Here is a 21,241-nt window from a genome sequence, read left to right on the forward strand (position 1 = left end):
CAGAATAGCCACTCTATTCCCACAGAAACTGGAAATGGCTGTTTGCTCACCTCATAAATATCTGCACCTCTGTCCTCCAGACAGAAGCATGATGTCCTGCTTTTCCTGTGCAAATCCCAGCATAATGTCCAGTTTCCAATTTCCTTAAGATCTCGGCTTCTTAGCAATACTCAGCCACTTTCCAAAGCCAGGCAGCATGCCCTGGCCCTGGGACAGCACAAGTGCACAAAGGAATCAGAAACCTAATCCACAATCATTTTTTAAGTCCAATGTTTCTTTTATTTCTGTTCAGGTGAATGGAAGTCATGGAGTTAGTACAGTATAATTTACAAATCAAACTTCTGACTGGGTGCATGGCCAAGAGGTGTCAGGCTGCAGCAATCCCAATGGCCTTTGGCAACAGTGATGTGAGAGCAGGCTCTAAAGCAGATTTGTTTCTCCATGGAGAAGAGTTGTGCTTTGGGATCTCCCCTACCACTGCTCCTCATCAGCCTGCTGGGTATGGCAAGGGTGAGATGGCATTACCAGCACAGGGCTGAGCTGGCCAGCTCCCAGCCATGGGGGCCACACTGGGATTGAGGTGGGGCTTGGGTCCCTCTGGTTCTGGGAAATGAGGATCCCTCTCCAGAATGCTACACCAGCCACCTTGCAAGGCACTGCTCCGAGAGCATTTTGGCTAAAGCCTGTTGGGTTTTTAGAAGAGACTGCAGCAGATGGCTCAGGGCTGGTTATGTATAATTTGCTAATGAGAAGGCATGAACAGCTGACCAACCAAACACCCATGAAACTCTTAATTCAGACTGATCCAATAATTCAATAAATAACTCATCATCTTGGAAGTGAAGGCAGGAAACAAAATGGAAGGAAGAAGGGATGGTTGGAAGAACACTGCTCCCCCATTCCCTCCTCTGATGTACACACACGCACACACATGACAAATAAAATAAGGGGTTTAAAGTTTTAGGATAGGTTTGAATTCATCTAGTAAAGGAGGTGTAAAAAATAACCAGCCACATCTGCACACTTTTAAAGTATACACAGATGTAGCTGGGTAAAGGTCAGTTGTGACCGCGCCTCTCTCCCCTGCCGCTCAAGGGTGGCACTGGTGAGCAGGGACACAAGTTTACTGCCCCTTGCCTGCACTCAGTCAATCTTGAGCTTTTCTGCCTTTGCCTGGAAAAGGAACAGGTCCTCCCTCCCCAGGAAGGCAGCAGTCAGCAGTGTTTAGCAGCAGTGGGGTTCCTGAGTAGGGCACGTGAGCTACATCCTAGCAGCTGTACGCCATCCCCTTGGGTCCTCTCAGCCTTGGGACGGAGCCCACCCATCCCTGGCACTTGAGGGAGGGGACGGCTCAAAATAAATAGGGCACCAGGTTTTTTTTGGCTATGGCTCTAGAGCCTTGTGATGCAGGAGTATTTTCTTAACCTTTTACTTAGGCAAGTAAAACCCAAAGGATCCTGATTCTAATGTCAGTTCTTTCCTGAAGTTAAAAATGGGACAGAAAAGGGACAAGAGTGGGCAGGCAGGGAGGGACAGGGAGGCCCAGTCCCTTCCTGGCAGAAGTCAGAGGCACGTGGAACTGTCACAGTTAGAGCGGGAGAAGGGACGGGGTGAAGTTAGTGCAAGTTTTCCCACAAACACGAAACTCTTTGCTTGTTCAGTTAATGACGAGATATGTAACATATTCAGATATGTTACAATTGGGTAACATATCTGAAAAGCAAATCCATCTTCTCCCCACCTTGTTAACAAGGCTTCATGGAGGGTATGGTCATGCTCCCCCACAGCCTCAGGAAGGGGAGGGCTTTGGTCATTCTCACCCACTCTGGGCTGAGAGCTGGCATCTCGCTGGGGTGACAGCTCTGGTGCCCGGGGAGGGAGCAGGGGGAGAGGCGAGCCAGGGCCAGGGAGAGGTGAGTCAGGGTTCCCTCGCACTGCTGGTATTCTCCTGCTCTAGCTTTTCTCCTTGGGTGACTTGCTCTTGGAGTCATGCTTGTTGCCCAGCAGCTTAAGCACCTTCATGGGCTTGAATTTGCCTTTCTTCTTGCCCTCGGTCTCCGTCTCCTTGTGAAACTCTGGGGTTGCAAAGGGAAGTTGTTACTGTGGGATGTCAATAGTTGAGCAGACAATGGGCAAGAGTGAGAGCCACGAATCAAAGCTCTTCACTACATGCACAATTTCTCTGATAACAGGGGTGTGCAGCACAACTGTGCCTCTAACTTTATTGGCCCTACAGGAAAGTCTCTCCAGTCTACACAGCATAGATTCAATCTCTCCTGCACACAATTTCACAAATAGCTCATGCTGCCCCTCATTGAGGTCAGCAGTGAAAATATCACTCCAAAAAGCTTCCCATTTGTTTCTTACCTTTCCTTTTAATCATGGCTTCTAACATTTTATCCTCCTCCTCTTCTCTGAAAGAAAGAATGCGAAAAAGGTCAGGAATTCAGCCGTGAAAACAGCTGCTGTATTGTTTAAGGCTAGAGAGCCTCCTACTTAGAAGCCATAGAGGGGCAGATCCATCACTGTCTTGTGAGCATGTGCAACCAGCAGGAAAAATCCCATATGCTGCACGTGCTGTCCTGTCTTTCCCACACAAATCATTCAAAGAGACAACAATCACGAAGCCTGGTAAAGACTTCAGCCACATGGATATCTTGGGACACCCCCACAAGGCACTCATGTGGCACTGAGTCAGACAAGGTGCGCCTTTCCCTTCTCCCCCAGCCCACCTCATTCCTCACTCACCTCTGCCGGTCCTCGTCCAGGCAGTTCACAATGGCATTCCTCTGCTCGATGATGGTCACCAGCTCCTGCATCAGCACTTTTTCCCTTCCTCGGTCCTCATCAGTCCAGTCCTTCTCTACCCGGCCAAACCCCAGGAAAGGACAGGCAATTACATGGCTGAAGAAGCACTGAAATTCAGAGCTTCGGGGCAGAGATCTCCAGCACAATCCTCTCTACCCTGCCATGTTTCTGGGCCAGTTGGCCTAGCAGTGCTGTGGGGACAGAGCCCTGCATGTAGCGTTCCCTGGGGACAAAAGGAGCAAGTCCCTGCACAAGGATGGGACATACACCGAGATGGGACAGAGCCTCTAGAGTCAGCTGATTGCACTGGCATCCCTACAGATCTTCCTCTCTTCACCTGAGATCCATTTAGAGAGAGGGGAGATGATGCCCAGGGGAAAAAACGATCCTTGTGTGTCCCTTCCAACTGAATATATTCTATGATTCTATGAAAAAGGAGTAAGCACACCAGAGTGGTGCTTTACCTGGCTTGTTGAGGAGGCACCGCAGTTCATACTCCACATCTGACTGTCGCTGCTCCAGGTTCTGCTGCTTGAAGCTGCAAAGGAAGAGGGAAATGTCGGGAAGCATAGCAAGGCTCCAGAGAAGCAGAACATCATCCCAAAGTACAGGGTGATCTTGGAAAGATCTGTCAAGATGCTGATCTTGTCCTGTATGGTCAGGGAGCCAAGGACCACTAAGGACCAGCCCTGGCTGCTCAAGGCCTTCCTGGAGAAGATGCTGCAGAGGCTCTGGATGGTGACACTGTGGGTCAGTTCTCAGTGCATCTGGACAGACTTGCTTTGCCCTTACTCCCTCCTTTTTCTAAGCAAGGAGGCCCTGTCAGGATCTCCCCTGGAAGCATCATTTCAGGAGGGCTGAGAAAGGGTTCCCCAAGAGAGTGTCAGTACCTCTCCACACGCCTGCACATACTTACATGTAGATGAGCTCTGACTCATGGCGCACCAGCATGTGCTTCTCATGGATGAGTTTGAACCAGTCCACAAGCAGGCTGTCCTCAGGGTTGTCTGCCAAGCAAAGGGACAATTCAGAGCCATTCATAGCCCTTGTGGATACCATCCACTTGGGCTCTGCCAAGCCAAGGGAGGGGCACTGGGCTAGAGCCAACCCAACCTCAGCCTATTTCTGAGGCCCAGAGAGACCCTATCTCTTCTCCCACCTGATTTCATTCTAGGGACATCTCCATGTTCAGGGTAAGGTTGTGACCAATCTTGGAGGCCAGCATAGCCTCTTGAGCTCTTCCAACCCCAGCATCAGCAGGGAGGAAGTCACTGCTACTATCTCCTTGGCTGGAGAGAGGGCAGCCCTTGGGTCTGTCCTGCCCCACACCCACAGACAGCCCAACCCACATACCATTCTCAGCACTGCGAAGTTTTTCCTCCAAGGCCACCCCACGGTGCTCCAGCTCATCAAGCTGATGCTCAATGGCATCCATCTCCCCATAGATGTCTTCCTCGGGGATGTATTGATCTGTCTGCACCTGCCAAACCATAAATCAGACACTTTCGTTACCACTAGACTCCAGTTTCCAGGGGTAATTCAGAGGTTGGTCAACACTAACAAGGGCAGGGGGACAACAGAATATTCCATCAAAGTATGGATCTGAACTCCCCACCACACTCTGGAATAAAGGAAGACCATGGTGCTTTCATGCAGAAGGTGTAGCCTACACACCCTCCTCCCCAGCCACAGCCACCTGCTGCAATCCCTGCCCACACATGCATCAGCAGGTTGTCTGCAGACTGCTACAGCCCTGGGGGATAGCACAGAGCCGGCTTTTCCCTGCTTGCTCCCGAGGGCCCTTTTACCTTGCGTTTGATCAGTGGAAAGCCATGGCCTGGTGCAGGAGGACGCACAGGCTTGGAGCCCTTGGGAGGTTTCTTTGCTGAGGGGGAGGCAGCAGGTGATGGCTTCCGATTGAAGGGGTTCTCTTTGCAGGAAGACTGGAGAGGGCAGACAAAAGAAGATATATGAGTATCCAGGGAAGGGAAGAGAACCCAACAGAATGTGCAGACAAGGCAGTGCTAGGGTTTGTCTTGCTCCACAGCCTCCTAAAGGAGGAACACAGCACTCGCCTCCACAAGCACCTAGTAAAAAAAATAACCGCTCCTGTTTGACATCAGTTTCCCAGCCTCTCTCTCACAAGCATGCTGAAAGATTTTCCTTCATAGTTCCCTTCCTATTTGCTCAGACTACATGATACCCTGCCTCTTCTCTAGCACATGGGGTAGGCAGAGTACAAGCAGAGCCATCACTTAACACAGGCCTGAAGCTTGCTTTCAAGGGGTCACACATCAAGCCTACCAACGGGGCAAGCCTGGACTCACAGATCCCATGTGACCAAATGATGGATGGGGAAGAAGAGCCCTGTGATCCGGATGGGGGTCATCATCTCACCTTCAGCTGTGGTTTGGGTGAGGAAGATGTCTTGGGGCTCCCAGCACCCCCATCTGAAGCCAAGAGGATGGGTGTAGGGCTAGCCCCAACTGGAGGCTTGGGGGGCAGCCGGCTGGGGCTGGTCTTTAGGCTGCCAGTGGAGATGCTCCTGCTGGTGTGTAGGGTGCTGGGCTGCGTCTCCCCACTGAGGCTGGCCAGCTCGCTGGAGGAGGAGAAGGAGGAGTTGGTGGAGAGACTGGCTGGGACAGCAGGGCTTTCACTGGAGGAGACACTGGCCAGCGGTGCATCAGTGCTGGAAGTCTTGGCAGCTGTTGGCATGTGCACAGTGGGCTCGGAGGAGCTTTTGGGCACTGAGGCCTCATCGGTGTCTCCCAGCACCTTGGCTGAACTCTCAGAGTCGATGCTCTCGAGGCTGAGGGCTGGAGATGGGGTGGAGGATGATGGCTCAGAGTGTGACAGTCTAGAGATGGGGTGGTGGGCTGCAAAGCAAAGGGAGAGCTCAGGGTGGAATGAAGGGACAGCCAGAACAGAAAGGGAGGGTGGCATACACTGGAGATAAGGGTCAGTGTAAAATCTTGCCTGCAAATGCTGTGCTCCAGTGGGTAGAGAGAACATAGCTAATGCAAGCTAACACAACCATCACTGCATAAAGGCCTGGCCCGCCAGGGTGATGCAGAGGCACCTGGGAAGGGGGAGACCTCCAAGGGGATGCACAGGGGCTGCAGAGGAGGGATAAAGGAGCAGGAGAAAGCTCACCTAGTGGGGAAGCATTGGGGGCTCGTGGAGCTGGCCGCTTCTTTGCCTTTGGACTGCTAGTAGGAGTGATGCCATACCAGGGGTGGAGAGGTTTGGCAGCAGTCTCGCTCTGATCTTGCTCAGATGTGCTCTTTTGGGTGTCAGCACTTTCCACTTCCTCCTCATCCTCTTCCTCAAAGGGGTTGTATGGTTTGGGCTGTGTTGTATCAGACCTGCTCTCCTCACTCTTGGCTTTCCCCGACTCCTCTCCATCCTCCTCCTCTGAAGTCCTACTTGGAGTCTCATGGTTGTTGCCTGGGGGAGGAGGGGGAGCTGGCTTCTTCTTGGGCTCTGCTTGCACTAAAGCCATCCATGGTGGGTCCTTGGCTCTTGCAGCAGCTCCACCACTGGTAGAAGAGAAAGAGAAATTGAGATGGCAGAGAGAAAGTGGGATGGTGGGGTGGCGAGGCACTGGAGAGGGACTTAGCTCTTGGGGGAAAGGAAAGATGGAGCAGGATGTCTCCCATGCAGAAGCAGCTTTCTCATCCATGGATGGCCCCAGGCTTCCCTAGACAAAGTGTCTCACTCTCTGTGGGCAAACCTACAGGCCTTAGGGAAACACAGCCTGCCTGACTTGCCTTCTGGGCCCAGTGTTTTGGTACCTGAATACTACAGCCTCCATCTGCTAAGCAGTGGTAAAGGCTGATCTTTATGGGCATAGCTAGTCTTCCCACATTTCCCAGGACCAATCCCCCACAAGGCAGATAAATGTCCCCTTCTCAGCACCCACAAGCAGGGCCATTCCAGAAGGCATTTGGCAATCTGCCTGTGCCACACAAACACCCTTCTGAAGCTCTCAAACTCTTTACAATAAGAGACAAATGCCCTGGGAGGTATGGATGAACACTGTCAGCCTGACCATGCTAGGCCAGCACCTATTAGAAAAGAAACCTGGTCAAAGCATACATCCTCCTAAGAGCAGGAGCTGAAGGAGGTGGGAGAGAAGACCACAGCTGTGCTGTCCCCATAGCCCCATCCTGCTATGGGGTTTTCAGGTGATCTGAAAACAGAGGGACATACCGATCAGAGGAGCAGGGTCTCCCTCGGGGTTTTGGGACCGGGGGGCTGGGTTCAGGTACCCGACCTAGAAAGACACAGAGTCAGACTGTCACAACACCAAAAGGACATGAAGAAAGAGGTTAAATCAACATGAGGCACTTCTTAGATTACCTTCCACAGGAGTGTGGCGATTCCCACTCACTGAAGACCTCATGGCATTTCTCCCACAGTCACTGCAGCCAGCTAACCCCAAACATCCCTTTGCCTTTTTCTCCCCGCTTCACCCTGGAGAATTGACATGCCCCTCTGTTCCCACACCTGCAAACTCCTCCAGCTGTACTATCTTCCCTCCACAGTGGCTTGCTGCCTTTGGAGAGCTCTGGAGAATACAAGGGAGAAGACAGGAGCAAAACTAGTACTGCTCTCCTTGCTATGGGGATGGCTGGCAATTGCTGGCAATCAAAGACCTGGTGTCTGAACCCAAGATTTATTTGGAGGCAGAAGAGTGTCAGGCTGCAGAGAAGGAAGGGAACTCAGCCAACCACCTCGGCCACTGAGGATGTAGAGGGTAACCTCTGACACCACAATGCCCTCTTACCGTTCACCATGCCGGGCCCACAGTCGCTGCCCTCGCCCTGCAGAGTGGACCTGGGCCGGGGGACAGGGTGGGAGGATGGAGGGGAGAGGGCAGATGCATCGGTGGCCTTCCTTGGAGCTGGGGTGGGACGTGAGTCTCTGAGCCGTCCATCCAGTGTGCTGCCTTTGTCCTGGGTGAGCCCTGCAGGCTTGCTGGGGATTGGAGGCCTGGGGGGAGTTTGGGAGACAGATGCCCCACTGCCAGCGTGAGCAGGGGGTGCCGGTGTCTCTGCTTTGCTGGCTGTGCTGTCCTTCTCTGCTGGGCCAGCAGGGCCCTCTGCAGGCATAGGGGTCTCTGCCACACTTTCCTGGGAGTCACCATCATCCTTCCTCACGCCTGCTCCTGCCTGGAGGGCATTCTCTCCCATGCTGTCAGCCCCAGTCTCAGTTCTTAGCTCTGGTGACTGTTGGTCTGGGCTGGGCCTCCTTTCTGCCTTCCCACTCCCGGCCAGTTTACCACGGTGCTGCGTGCAGACAAAAGTCCCTGCCTCTGACCCAGGCTTGTATGACCCCGGGAGCAGCGTGCTGGAGCATTCCTTACACCTGCCAATGAGAAGATAGAGCACCATGAGATGGGGGATGCCATCCTGCCCTTCACAGAAGGCAACAAACCTGGCAGACCCTTGTAGGGACACAGTAGTGTAGTTCTTACACCTGCTATTAAATCCTGGAGTGTCCCTGGGGAAGTCATTTGGAAAAGAAGTAGAGAAATGTAACTGGGCCACTGTAGGGACCCACGGCAAGTTCACAACTCAAATACTGCATGCATTTGGGTTCTTCCTTCATCTCAGAAAGGATTTAATAGATATGAAAGGGTGACAGTTGGCATTGGGAGATGATATGGCTTCCACACTTGCAATGGGAAGAGGGATCAACCATTCACAGACATGAAACAGTGAATATGAACTGGAATTAGGAAGCAACTGGTTTAGAACTGGCACAGGGAGGCTACGGGCCACCTTGTGGGGGCCAAGGGTCCTGGCACGTTAAAGAACTGTCAGATACATTTGTTTGCAAAGCAACTGCTCCCCAATGCTGATTATTAAATAAAATTACTTCAGTTTCAACTTGGGAAATTACTGCATTGGAGGCTTCCAGAGTATTCAGGAGAAGGAACTCACAAGCCTGGCCTGGTCTCATGCTCAGCCTCAATAATGCTGACCACGGCATGCAGCTAGGCCACAGCATTTGGCTGGAAGGACAAGGGCCTTATGCAGCAGGGCCATTCTTACACTCTGCCTTGCCTGTTGAAATTGGGCTAATGGCTTTCCTGCCCTTCGATGTCTGGCACATCTCCTTGGGTCATCCACTCTTCCCCCACTGAGCCTCTGAATGCTTCCTAATGAAGCCCTCCAGGTGCAAGCATGATACAAGGCACAGTCAGTCCTTCTCTACCTAGGAAAGGAGGTGGATAGCATACATGAAAGACAGCCAAAGGCAAGGGGCTGATCAAGCACTCCCATGAAAACCAAGCTTGTTCCTTCTTGTCTGAATACCTGGTGCTCACAGCAGCTGGCTGCCCTACACTGCCAGCAGATAATTTTGGCAAGGAATTCTGCTCTGCAGTTGACTGGGATTTCCTTTGAAATGGAGAACAGAAGTGTGAGGACATAGGGACTGTAGAGAGAAGGGGTATGATGAAATGAGGAGGTGGAAAACTCAGACAAGGGGAAAAAGTGGTTTGCTTTGGGTTTATCTCCATCAGCCCATGGGGACCACTGCCACAGAACATTTCTGACCAAATACTGTCCATGAATCAGCACAGGAAAAAAAAAAACAAAACAGAAAATAGACAAGAAAATAATCAAGAGGCAAAACATTTGGGACAAAATTACAGCGATCTCTCTGCTCAGTCTGAAGGGCCACAAGCTGTGCCACAGCAGATATGGTACCTCTCCTGTTCCTGGACCATGAGGACAGCGGGAATGTTGCAGCTGCACCCCAAAACTCCTGTTTTTGTCCCAGCTGCAGATGGGAAGCCTGATGGGCCCCAGCTCAGCTCCCTTCCGGTGACACTGTTTCTACAGCATGTCCCCAACTGGCTTAGGCCAGTTAGAATGAGGCCTCCCACATCTTCCAGGTGGCTCGATGTTTCTGTCCTCAGATGCCAACCCTTGTCCTATGGCCCATGGGAGAGATCTCATTTCTTCATCATCATAGCAGGGAAAGCAAAGTGAAATGATTTCACAGGTGCTGCAGGTAAGGACCTGCACTCAGGGAGTAACCACAGAGCTGCTGACGTGTAAACCCTCATTGCTCAGTTTGTTAACAGTCTGCAACTCTCCACATGCTCCCTGGCAGCTCAGCACCACCCAGGCAGCATGGAAGCCTGTATATCCAGTCGAGGATGTGGAGTGTAGGTGGAAGGAGGTCTGTAGGATGATGTCATGGCTCAGACCTCAGTGGAAGGTGAAGGGGGATGGCCCTGGGTAAGCAGGTGGTAAAGAAGCAGAGCACCCTTTTTTATGGAGGTAGGAGAAGCCTCAAGAGGCTGGGATTCCAAGGAAGTGAAGTGGGAAAGCACAAGTCAGAAAGGGAGTCAGGGAACAGGATAGGAATGGACACAAGGGGCTAGTCAGACCTCTGGGACAGGGCACTGGCAGGCAAATGGCACATCTTCACCGTCATTTCAAGCACTGCTGTTTATGTTCCATGATATCCAGGGAAGCAACATTCAAAGATGCGGTGCAACAGGCCACAGAGCCCCAGTCTGCTGAGGAGAGAAGCTGCCCCACCAGGCCTGACCACGACATACCTGAAGCACTGGCGGTGGTAGAGCTTGCCCTCGGCCAGGTAGCGCTGCACCAGGTGGACGTGCTGCTGGCAGGCTGCACAGGTGCTGCTGAGCGTGCTGCGCTGGGACCGCTCCGAGGGGACATCATCCTGGGACACAACGCACAGACAGCTCAGGGTGGGGGCCACGAGCTGCTCCCCAGACCACGGATTCTCCAGAGCAGCTGCTGCCTGTGCAAGGCCCGTCACTGAGGACTCGTGGCACAGCTCAGGGGCTGACCTCAGGGACTGACAATGCACAGAACAGCTGCCCTCAAGCCCAGGCAAAGGCAGGCTGCCTCTTCCCAAATTAGAAGGTGCCACTCCAAAAGGTGCCTTGGCCATATGTACAGCTGAAGGGCTGTGGAAGGGACTAATCTATACCCCATGCACCAAGGTCCTGCAAAACATTGAAATAGGTCCCATCCCAGACAACTGCTAAAATCTGAAATAAAAGGTATATTTTCTGCCCTTCTAGTCCTAGATTCCTGCTCTTTCCTCATCTACAGGGTTATCCCCACATATGAAGGAGAGTGTTTGTACCCTGGGTGGTTCAAGGAACCATCCAGCACCAATCTGCCCAACCTCTTGCCTGCCATGGACAAATTACAGTCCACAGACCCATAGAGAAAAATCACTCTCAGCTGGATCCCACAGGGAAACAAAATCCCAAACACCCCTCACTCCCAAAATACACAGGCAGGCCCCTGCAGAGATCCATGGCTCTGTGACAGGCTTTTTCCCATCTCCTCACCCACAGTGCAGGGGTTACCGCTGCCTCAGGCTGTCTTTGAATCAAGAAATCAGGTACCTGTGGTGCTGTAGGACTCTCGATTGCAGCCACGGGCGTCTTGTGGGACAGCAGAGGAGGAGAGGAGGCAGCAGTTGGTCGCTTCATAGGCGGAGGGACGCTGGCTGGAGGCAAGAGGGAAGGAGGATCAGACATGGAGAGCAGTGGTGACTCACACCACCCATGTGCGGGAAGGGAGGGGAAAAAAAGAAAATCATCCAGCCTTGTGACATAGGATGAGACCTGCCGCTCCCAAAACTTCAGTGCTTATTTTAGGTGGAAGAGACAAACACAATCTAATAATGGGTCAGCTGTGAGGCTGCCAGAGAGCCTGACGTGCTGTGGATCCCCTTCTGTGGCCCAGGGATACCAGCCTCCCACCGTGATTTTATTTACTCATCACGTGCTATTTGGCTTCCTTGTAATTGACTCCCTAAGCAACGCTCAAACCCAGAGCAGCGGGGGTAGCTGCTGAGGTATTGTTGTGACCCACTGGGCCCCAGGGCTTCCAGGCTGTCAGCAGGTCTGTGAAACATCTCTTGCTGTCAGGGCTGGAACTCACACACCAGTCTCCAGCAGGATTCTTTGTCTAGGAGACCAGCATCCCTGGAGAAGCATACAGAAATGGAAGAGATTTATCTGATGCTGTGGCTACAGACTGAAACAGAGACCTGGAGCTCTCATCTCCACCCAGCCAAAGGATGCCTGGGAAGAGCTGTCTCAGAGCACTCAGTTCAGGCTGCAGTTGTAGGGGCAGATGAGCTGATTTGAAACATTCCACCCTGGCTCCACTCCCTCTGTCCTCCAGTCACTTTACATATACCTATATGATAAAAATTAGCTGTGGTAGATGGGCTCCTTTCTAGCTTTCTCCTATTTCAGTGGGTTAGAGAAGATCACAAAGAATTCTGGTGAGCACCAGGGGTGGTGGCCCAACCCAAGTTGGCAGGAATGCAGCTCAGAGGGAGGAGAAAGGCGTTTCTTTTTCCACAGCCTGAGCTGTTACATCACCTCACACCTCTTGTGAAACCTCACCCCAATGCACTCTCTCTTCCAGGCCTTCCCCAGGGGCACCAGCAAGATGCAGGAGAGGCAAGTACCATCTGCTCCTCTCCCCCTCCCCAAAACACAGTTCCCAGTTGCCACAGGAAGGAGGAAGCACAAGGTGCTGCTGGGTTTCCTATACTCGAACAGGGGCAAACTGAAAGACTGAAGGGTGGGAGGACACTCACCTTGGCTGGGGTTGTTGAAATGGTTGTAGTACTGAGACACATAAGTCATGATGCTGAGGCAGTCAGGGACTTTCATGGAGACCATATCATTGGGATCTAGCAGGGCTGGGATGCCCAGCTCCCGCTCTGCCAACTCAAAGGCCTGCACGAACAGCACAGAACCATTAAGGAAAGAAAACTGACGCTTCATGAAAAATAACAGAAATATCAAATTGGAAGGACTCCAGGGAAGGTTAAATAGTGAGCCTATGGCATCCCTTACAGACAGAGACTTCCAGACATGCTGCTTGACTAAAAAAAGTAGCAATAGAAGCAAGGTTCCCTTCCAGTTTTCACTGAAAAAAAAAACCCAGTGTTCTTTCAGCTCAACCTGCAGTGCCTTCTGGCAAGAGCCTGACAGTCTTGGTTGGCCCCACGAATGGCCAAGGGCTGGCAGATACTTCCAGTGACACTGTGCTCTACTGGGCAGTGTCCCCAGCCACCCCAAATGCTCACCCCACAGAAACACTGACTGCCCATCCTTTCATGCTCTGGGGTGCCACACCTTCCCCTCCCACAATCAACAGAGCCATCCTGGCTCAAAATCCAGCACCCTGCCAGTACTTTCACTACTAATCTGTGTCTCAGCAAGCAGAAACAAGGACACTGATAAGAAGCACCCATCTCCTCCAACTGCATACATGGCTACCCAAAAGGAAGGAATGGAGGAGGAAAAAAGTTGTTGGAGAGTTTCCCACTTAGCAGTATGTGTGGGTTATTGTCTCTACACTGGCCATCCCTCTGCTGAGCCAAGGGCAGCGTAGCCACATTGAACTCCCAGGGATGGGGGTGCAAGATTATGGCAGGGACTGAAGAGAAGTTAGCCAGGAGGAGATGAGAGTGGTTTGGGTACTGAATGGTGAGGTACAGGTGCACAGCTAAAGGTACTGAGTGTGGGTAAAGACTGAAAATGCTTAGCGTCTGGGGCATGAGGTGCTGTGCAGGATGTGAGATATAAAGGAAAGGAATGGAGAAACAAAAGAAAATGGATATTTGCAGTAACTAGGGGTGTAAAAGTGCCCCGTATGGACATTCGGCTCTGCTCAGCCTGGCTTTAAGCCAGTTGTCTGTACTGAGTCTTACTGAACACAAGGCTGCAAACAGCAAGGAGTGAAGAGAAACTCCACCTGAGAAGTCTCTAATAGGACAAGATACCCATTGTGTGGGTCTTGAATGGAAAAAGCTGCTAATGACTGAAAGGGGCCAACTGGTATAGGAAAGGACATGTCAGGAACAGCTAGACACCCTAAACCTGTAAATCCCAAATCACAGAATTACAGAATGGCTGGGGTTGAAAGAAACCTCAGACATCATCTAGTGCAAACCCTTGCTAAAGCAGGTTCACCTAAAGCAAGTGACGCAAAATCACATCCAGTTGGGGTTTAAACATCCCCAAGAGTAAGAGACTCCACTTCCTCTCTGGACAGCTTAGTCCAGTGCTCTGTCACCCTCACAGTAAAAAATGTTTCTCCTTATATTCAGCTGAGGAATTCCTGTAATTCAGTTTGTACCTCTTGTCCCTTCTCCTGTTGATGGGTACCACTGAAGACTTTAGCCTCATCCTCAACATCAGTCATTAAGATACTTGTATGTAGCATAACTCATCTTGGGAAGGTGATGGGCTGTACCTTTCCACAGACTATCAATTAGGTCTTTCTCTCATTTAAAAAAAACAGGGCTATTGCTGCTCTGTCCTACCACTAACCCCTGGGGCTGGGCACCTCCCTATTCCACACTGCCTGCTTCTGCTACTGGCTCCAGCTGTCCCAGGCAGGAAGAGAACATTGCAGACCAGGATCTAGCATGACCTTCTTTTCTGCTGAAGTAAAACTAGCTTCCTGCTTCCATAGCCTGCAAATCCAAAACAACTGAAGTCAAGAAAATGTTGCACCATTTAAATCTTCACCTGAGATGTTGTCTTGGCAACTATTAGGACAACCAGGCTGGAAGTTGATGTTTCAGATTCCCTTGTTTCCAGAGAAGCTTCTGCCTGTTACTTACAAACACAGATTTTTCTTATACCCTCAGCACTGTCACAAATTCCTCATACACTACGTGACCTCCATCAAGTCATTCTCACATCACTTCTTCCTTCTGCGTACTGCAGAACAGGGACTTACCAAGCGATTATTCTCATAGACGTCATCCTTGGAGAGAGAATCAAAGTCTCTGAAACGAGAAAGCACAAAATAGTTACATGAAGTGCAGAGGAAAAGTGTACCTATGCCATCACATGTAGATTGCCAGGACAGTCAACCTTACAACAACTCAACACCTAAGATCCTAGATAAACAAAACCTTGGCAAAGCAGATTTCAGGTTGTAACGGGACAAGGAAACCAAAGGGAAATTGCAATTATAAAAAGAAAGCGAGTCTCAAATGGGTGGTGACCAGGAAATTAAAGTCATTCTTGTCTCTCATTACTGCTTCTACCCTTGAGATTCAAGGCTGCAGAAATACCATGGCCATGTTTCAACTAGCACCACACGGCTGCACCAAAGGGTGCGCAACATGATCCCAAACTTGCTTTTCCAAGGCCACTGGCACAACAGTGGAATGGGGATACAGATCCCTCATCTCAAGAGAAAGAAGGGACAGATACAGGTGGCTCTATGAGGGTCCTTAGATAAACCTCCCTGCACCACCTCAAAGAATTTGGGGTGACACAGAGGATCTTAAACTTCACTTCTGTCCTTGCTTTCCCCCAAATACTCATAGTGTTTAACAAACCATCCTCAGCTGCAGCCCTTGGAGCTGAATGCAAGGTGTTCAGGGCACACAGAGGAATCCCAGCAGTCTCCAACCAGGGAATTCATTTGTTCCAATCCATTTCACTTGTTCCCCTGGAGCCCTTTGGAGGTTCAGCCTGACCACAGGGACTGATTAGCTGCCTTCACCAGGGAAGCAGAGACCAGAAAGTTAAAGCAGTCTGCAGGCTTTCAAAAGAGGGGGAGAAATGCAGGAAGGAGTTAGTTATGCCTTTTGCGTGGGTATAATGTGTGAAAATAGCATCATGCTGCACTGCTTTTACAGCTCCTTCCTGCTGAGGATCTCAGCTTTGTTACAAAAAAAACCCCTCATGCAGCAGCCTGGTGTACCTGCTAGCCTAGGATTCACGGGAGGATGCAGTCCAGAGAGGTCTAGAGTCAACAAAGCCACCCCAATGGACCACAGAGAGGTGCCAAAGCTTGGGAGATCAACACAGAAGGACAATTCAGACTAGTGGGAGGAATGCATTCCTCACCCTGAAGGTGGTGTGCAGGATCCAGGTGAGATGGCACCATGCACCTGCGGAGAGGGGCTACAGGAACCTCCTTCCTCCAGTCCCCTCTGGATTTTATTGCCTTTTCCTGTAACACCAACACAACCCATCCTGGCGCCACATGGCACGGCAGCGAGCCCCTTCTCAAAGCCCCTCACACAGCTTTCCCAAAGCTGCAGAGGAAGTCTGTGATGAGCTCAGGAAGGTTTTCCCGGCTGCCTACACCACCATAAAATCACACTTCCTCCATTCAAAAGCAAGAGTCTGCTGGTGCCGTTTCCTCACAGATGAACGAAGCTGCAAGCCGCTCGCTGCTGTGGGAGCAAATCTATTACCTCCCTCAAAGCTCATGTGAATACATGTACAGAGCTCAGACTGCTCAAAATACCACAACTTTTCCTTTTCTACATGCTGGTGAGCAAAGGCTTCAGCTGCAGCCTATGCTTTAATGTCAAAACCACTGCCATTTCTGTAGTTATAACTAGTCTCCACTGGGAGATGTTTTTTCCGAAAGTTTTTGTTTTGTTTCTGCCAAGAGAAGTCCTTTAACTTTGCAGTATCTTTTTTTCCCTTTTAAAGAAAAATGCCAACTTGGAACACAGGAGAAGCAATGACAACAAAGTTATATATCAACTGCCCTCTAAACATTCATGACCTTCATTTTGAATGCCTTCACTTTCAGGATATGGGAGTGGTGTAGCTGGAAACTCAAAGACTCCTTGGTGGACTGGGCTGGGAGAGAACTTCCAGATAGACAAAACATCACGTCCATTCCACCCTGCCCCAGCAACCAAAGCTGTTTTAATAAACCAAGGCAACTCCATTAGCAAAAATAGATGCCAGCAGAGAGGATATGAAGCTCAAGAGGCAACAAGAGGTTACCAAGCAGCAAGGGAATAGAAGATACTTTTCCACTAATGTAGGATTGCAGTCTCAGCTTTACCAAAAACATTGAAGTCCATCAGTACAAGGCCCCAGGGATCAGTTTATTCAGTTCCTCTCCACTGCATTTTCCAGCTCCCTCTCTGATAGGCCAAGCAGGACCACACTGACCTGTATTGCTTCTGACACGAGCACTCCCATATGCCATTTGATCACGTGGCTTCCCTGTGGCTCCAGGCAAGCTCCCAGTACCAACGTGCAAGGAGCATGGCCTCTCAGGCATGGGGAAAAGTCACTCCAGACACACCCCTTTTCCCTCTATAAACTGTCTCCTCTGCAGAGAGCCCAGAACTTGCCATCTCGCAATTCTGTGACATGTGGCTGCATGTCACATTATTTCCTTGCCCTGATCTCAGCAGTCTTTCATCCAGCCCTGCTCATTCTCCTCTCCTGCCAATATATCCATCCAAGGGATTGGATGTAAGAACGGGCAAGACTCTGGCTATCCCAGCTGAACAACTGTCTTGACTCAGCAAACCCCAGTGTTGTACCATATCCTGGAGTAATATTTCTATGCAAATAACATCCCAAGCACTTACCTAATTAGATACATGCACAGCCACTAAGCACTCCCGGGTTTAGGGCAGCAGCCAGGGAGCACAGTAGATCCAGGGAAGGGGGAAGGGTGTGCCGTACAGCTAAAACCAGAGCAAATTCCTGGATTCCTCAAATATAAATCATGAGCACTTTAAGGCAGTGCCACATAATAAGCCATTCAGCTTTCCAGGTCTTGTCAGGGAAATGCAGGCTGTACATGGGAAGGAACAAACAAGATTTGTGATCCTGCCTGTAACCAAACCCACGGCTCTAGGGACACAAAACAGAATTTCTAAGATAGCTCTCATCTCCTGTTTTACTAAAGCCTCAATTTCTCCCAGCACTTCAAAGGCATGTGCCATACTCCTTTATTCTTCTCTCACCCTTGAATGCCAAGATCCTTCCCTGAGCGCCAGGGAGGCTGTACAGCTTGGGACACTGAAAGATGCTCTTTGCTTCACTAAGCTGTAGCAAATGCCTTGTAAACGCTAATTTCATGCTTCAGATTTCTAGAGCACTGAGCAAACAAACTCATTAATCCTCACAGTCCACTGTCAAATTGGTCTGGATGTTGCCAGCTTAACTGAAAAGGGAAGAGAAGAGATTAAATGTCTCATCTCCAGATCACACAGCTAGCAGCACAGTCAGAGGCTAAATCCAAGTTTCCCATTTTCCTGATTGGGACAGTGAGGCAACGAAGCCAAGTGAAGTGCCTACAACAGCAGAGTCAGGGATTTTCATCTGCATGGTTCAACACACAGATCCTACAAGTATGCACCTCGTTCTTGGTGGCCACTTCAAGACACCTTTAGCTGGATTCAGCAGACACTGAGGAATTCCAGTCTACTTCTTTCAAAAAGCCCCAAACTATAGTGTTTCCAAGAGCTCGGAAGGAGCTGCTCCAAAGCTTTCCACGGCAGCGTCCCTCTGATACCATTTGCCTTATTCCACGGTGATTGTGTTCAAATCAGGGGTCATGCTGAAGACTGTCCTCAGTCTCACTTACCCATATGGTCTTTCATGGCAGCCTCTTTCTCAGTGTGTCCCCTCCCAGCACAGTACCACAACAGGGGTGCATCCAGGCAAGGTCAGAAAACCGGGACAGTCTGACAGCCACCACAGCAGCATTGCCCAGGGGATCAGGATGGCAGAGGAGCGGTGTCACACAGGTGAGTTTCAGCTCAGCTCTCCCATGAATGTGCCCATTCCTCCCCTCTGCAATCTCAGGGGAAGCCAGCAGGAAGCAGGGAAGCAGCTGCGTGCAGAGGAACTCCAGCCTTTGGGGAGCAGCGCAGCTGTCTCCTGAGGGCCAGGGGAGCCCCGCGCAAAGGGAGAACACACAAGGTCAGAAATGCGTTCACAGATCCCTGCCAAGTCCCATTACTGGGCTGACTGAAAGCACTTTAGAAGAAAAGAAGGGCAACCACTTTTCCTCTACCGTCAGGAGATTTACTGCCTCTGATCCAATCTTCCCACTTCCAAATCGGGACAGGCTGAAGAAGCTGGAATCAGATGAAATGATGCTACTCTCCTGATGGCCGTCTGAAAATCCTTCTATAACATGCCATGTCCTTGTAAGGCCCTGGGCTTTGTCTCTACAATGCAGCTCGTGCAGAGGACCTGTGAAGCATGTAGTTAGGACATCTGCCAGGAGCAGATTTAAGCCCCTGACAACTTAAGAGCAGCAGCCTCTGCTTTAATGGGATGGTAAATATGGTTAATGGGAAATCATCAGGTGGTTTTACCGGACTTCTGCTTTTCAGTTCTCAGTTATTGTGTCATTTACAAAAAAATTAATAATTGCAAGCGTTCCTGTCCTTAATTTGCCTCTTCCCACCCATCAGCCTTGCAACTGGTAGCACTTTCAGAGGGTCCATTCTAGCTAGTCAGCCATACCATCTAAGAGCTGCAGGACATAAGACCACACTATTCCTTCAAGACCCAGAGTGATGCAAAGACACTGTATGTCTTGGCTCTCAGTCATTCCAGAACACCATGCCGAGGGTCTTGGGGCAACCAGCTGAAACACAGCAGGTGTTCAGTTTCCAGCCTATCTGCTCAGCTTCAGCCTGTAAGGACACCGGCCTGTTTCAGCCTCTCACAGGCACCACAGCTCTACAGTAGAGTCACAGTCAACCCTCTGCCCGACAGAGGTTGCTGTCATGGCAAAAGGCCTTCCTGAGGCCAGCTCAGGAAAGACAACTTGGTCAATATGGGCAACCCCAGAGGAAGAATCACCAGTCCCACAGCAGAACGTGACAGGGGATGCATCACCCTTGCTGGATTCAGCGGCAGCAAAGGAGTGCGTGCCCGCCGGAGGCACAGCAGGGTGGGGCGATGGCTACCTGCTTTGCAAGGGCTACCAAGGATTAGAACAGATGGGCGCCGGATTCCCAGCACTTCTGGGCACACAGGGTTACAGCAGCAGGTCGGGGCAGATTCCTTCCAGCGGCTCAGCCAGTTTCTCCAGCCTGACACTGTGCCCCCAAGCAATCCCAAATTCACTGTCTGCCTCCTGAAACTCACATTCCCCCTCAGAGACACCCAAGCTGTGGGAGGCGAGAGAGGCTCAATACCCCTACTGGCATTTGCTACTTCCTGCTTTCACTGTGGCATCTAGAGAAAACAAGCTAGAAGTGAATGCAAGCAGCAACCTGGCCCAGACCTCTACACATTTCAGAGTGGCTGCCTCTGGCAGTTGGGAATGCCCCTGTGCAGGGCAGGCCTTTGGCTCCCACAAAGTGTGAAAGCTCACTTTTTGCTGAGGCAGATACCAACACCATGTCTTTTCTCTAGTAGGCGCTGCTCTCATTTGAGTGAATGGACCTAGTCCACCTCCACGCTCTCACCAGCCTTAAATCACAGGACTTCTGCTAACCCTGACCTTAACAGGTCTGCAGGACCAGGTCGAAAGGTCGTTTGCTGAAACACAGAGTGATAGAATGGTTTGGCTTGGAAGGCACCTGAAGGATCATCTGGTTCCAATCCTGCTGCCATGAGCAGGGAAACCTTCCACTAGACAAGTTTCTCAGAGCCCCATACAACCTGGCTTGGAGCACTGCCTGGGAATATGGAATCCTTCATTCCCAGTACCCAACTACTTCTCGACAGCACCTTCTTCAGCGCATCCCCTACCAGCACATCAGCACAACGGAGACGCATCCGCTCTCTGAGCCCTTCATGCCCATGCTCGTGGGAAGCTGGAGCTTCCCTGCCAGCCAGCCTGGAGCCGCTACCCACGGCGCCTCCATCCCCCGCAAACCCCTGAGAGCCCCCGCGATCGCTGCTGGGCACAGGCAGCCCAACTCCTCCAGAAAGGGGGGTCCCAGCGGTCCCGCGCACCCAAACCCCCGCGGTCCCGCTCCTTGTGCCAGCAGCGCCCGCGGGCTGCAGCCGGGGCCCCGCGGCGCCCCGTCCGAGCGGCGGGCAAGGCGCGGCCTGCACTCACAGGAGGTCGGGCCGGTGGCGGTGCAGAATGGCGCAGAATGCCAGTCCGTCGCGGAAGGAGGTGCTGAGGTCGCGGATCTCCACGCCGCGGTAGCCTTCGCACTGCCGGCGGCACCAGGCTTGCAGGGCGCCCCGCGGACCCGACATCGGGGCGGCCGCTCCCACCGCCGCCGCCGCCGCCGCCAGCCCGGGGCCGGGCGGGGCCTCCCGGGGCGGGGCTCGGGGGGCGGGGCCCGGACCCGCCGCGGAAGCTCCAGGGCCCCCGGGCTCAGCGCTTCCCGGGGAGCAGGGCGGCGTGCCGTGGGAAGCACCCTCTCCCACCTCGGAGAAAGAGTTGGGCCTGAATGCAATTTAAATTCAACTAGATTAAAAACCAGTCGGCAACCTGATTTCTGGATCCCTCCCAGGCTTAGACAGAGGCTGCTCCAGGCAGAAGCAGTTCTCAGCAGTCCTAGGGGCATAAGCCGTGGCAGTGAAGTACATCTGGGACGTAGGTGGCTCCCAGGGTAGGCTCAGGGCCAAAGAGAGCTTTGAAGATCAAGACACTTGGAGTCACAGGCAGCGCTTCACAGGAAGCCCTGGAAG

The 21,241-nt window shown here is 51.6% G+C and overlaps 1 protein-coding gene across 1 annotated transcript; it reads right to left on the reverse strand.

Annotated features, from left to right (window-relative positions):
* Window positions 1–253: 253 nt before the first annotated feature.
* MICALL1 (MICAL like 1) lies at window positions 254–20,840 on the reverse strand. Its single transcript, XM_014885314.2, has 16 exons — window positions 20,658–20,840; window positions 14,589–14,637; window positions 12,430–12,571; window positions 11,219–11,322; window positions 10,391–10,518; window positions 7,598–8,178; window positions 7,021–7,084; window positions 5,962–6,347; window positions 5,206–5,684; window positions 4,617–4,751; window positions 4,162–4,288; window positions 3,725–3,815; window positions 3,273–3,346; window positions 2,749–2,863; window positions 2,368–2,414; window positions 254–2,075 (listed from the first exon to the last, which is right to left on the reverse strand). The coding sequence occupies exons 1-16, from the start codon at window positions 20,801–20,803 to the stop codon at window positions 1,954–1,956; spliced, it is 2,790 nt and encodes a 929-aa protein (XP_014740800.2). The 5' UTR covers window positions 20,804–20,840; the 3' UTR covers window positions 254–1,953.
* Between the last annotated feature and the right edge of the window lie 401 nt (window positions 20,841–21,241).

Source organism: Sturnus vulgaris, chromosome 5, assembly GCF_052056855.1.
Source record: "Sturnus vulgaris isolate bStuVul1 chromosome 5, bStuVul1.hap1, whole genome shotgun sequence".
Classification (NCBI taxonomy): Eukaryota; Metazoa; Chordata; class Aves; order Passeriformes; family Sturnidae; genus Sturnus; species Sturnus vulgaris.

Excerpts from the sequence above, each read along its gene's own strand:
- MICALL1 (XM_014885314.2), bottom strand. The coding sequence starts at position 20,803 with ATGTCGGGTCCGCGGGGCGCCCTGCAAGCCTGGTGCCGCCGGCAGTGC. Across the intron at positions 7,085-7,597 it reads TGGGCCCGGCATGGTGAACG|GTCGGGTACCTGAACCCAGC; the intron begins GTAAGAGGGCAT and ends GTGTCTTTCTAG. Across the intron at positions 2,415-2,748 it reads CTGGACGAGGACCGGCAGAG|AGAAGAGGAGGAGGATAAAA; the intron begins GTGAGTGAGGAA and ends TCTTTCTTTCAG.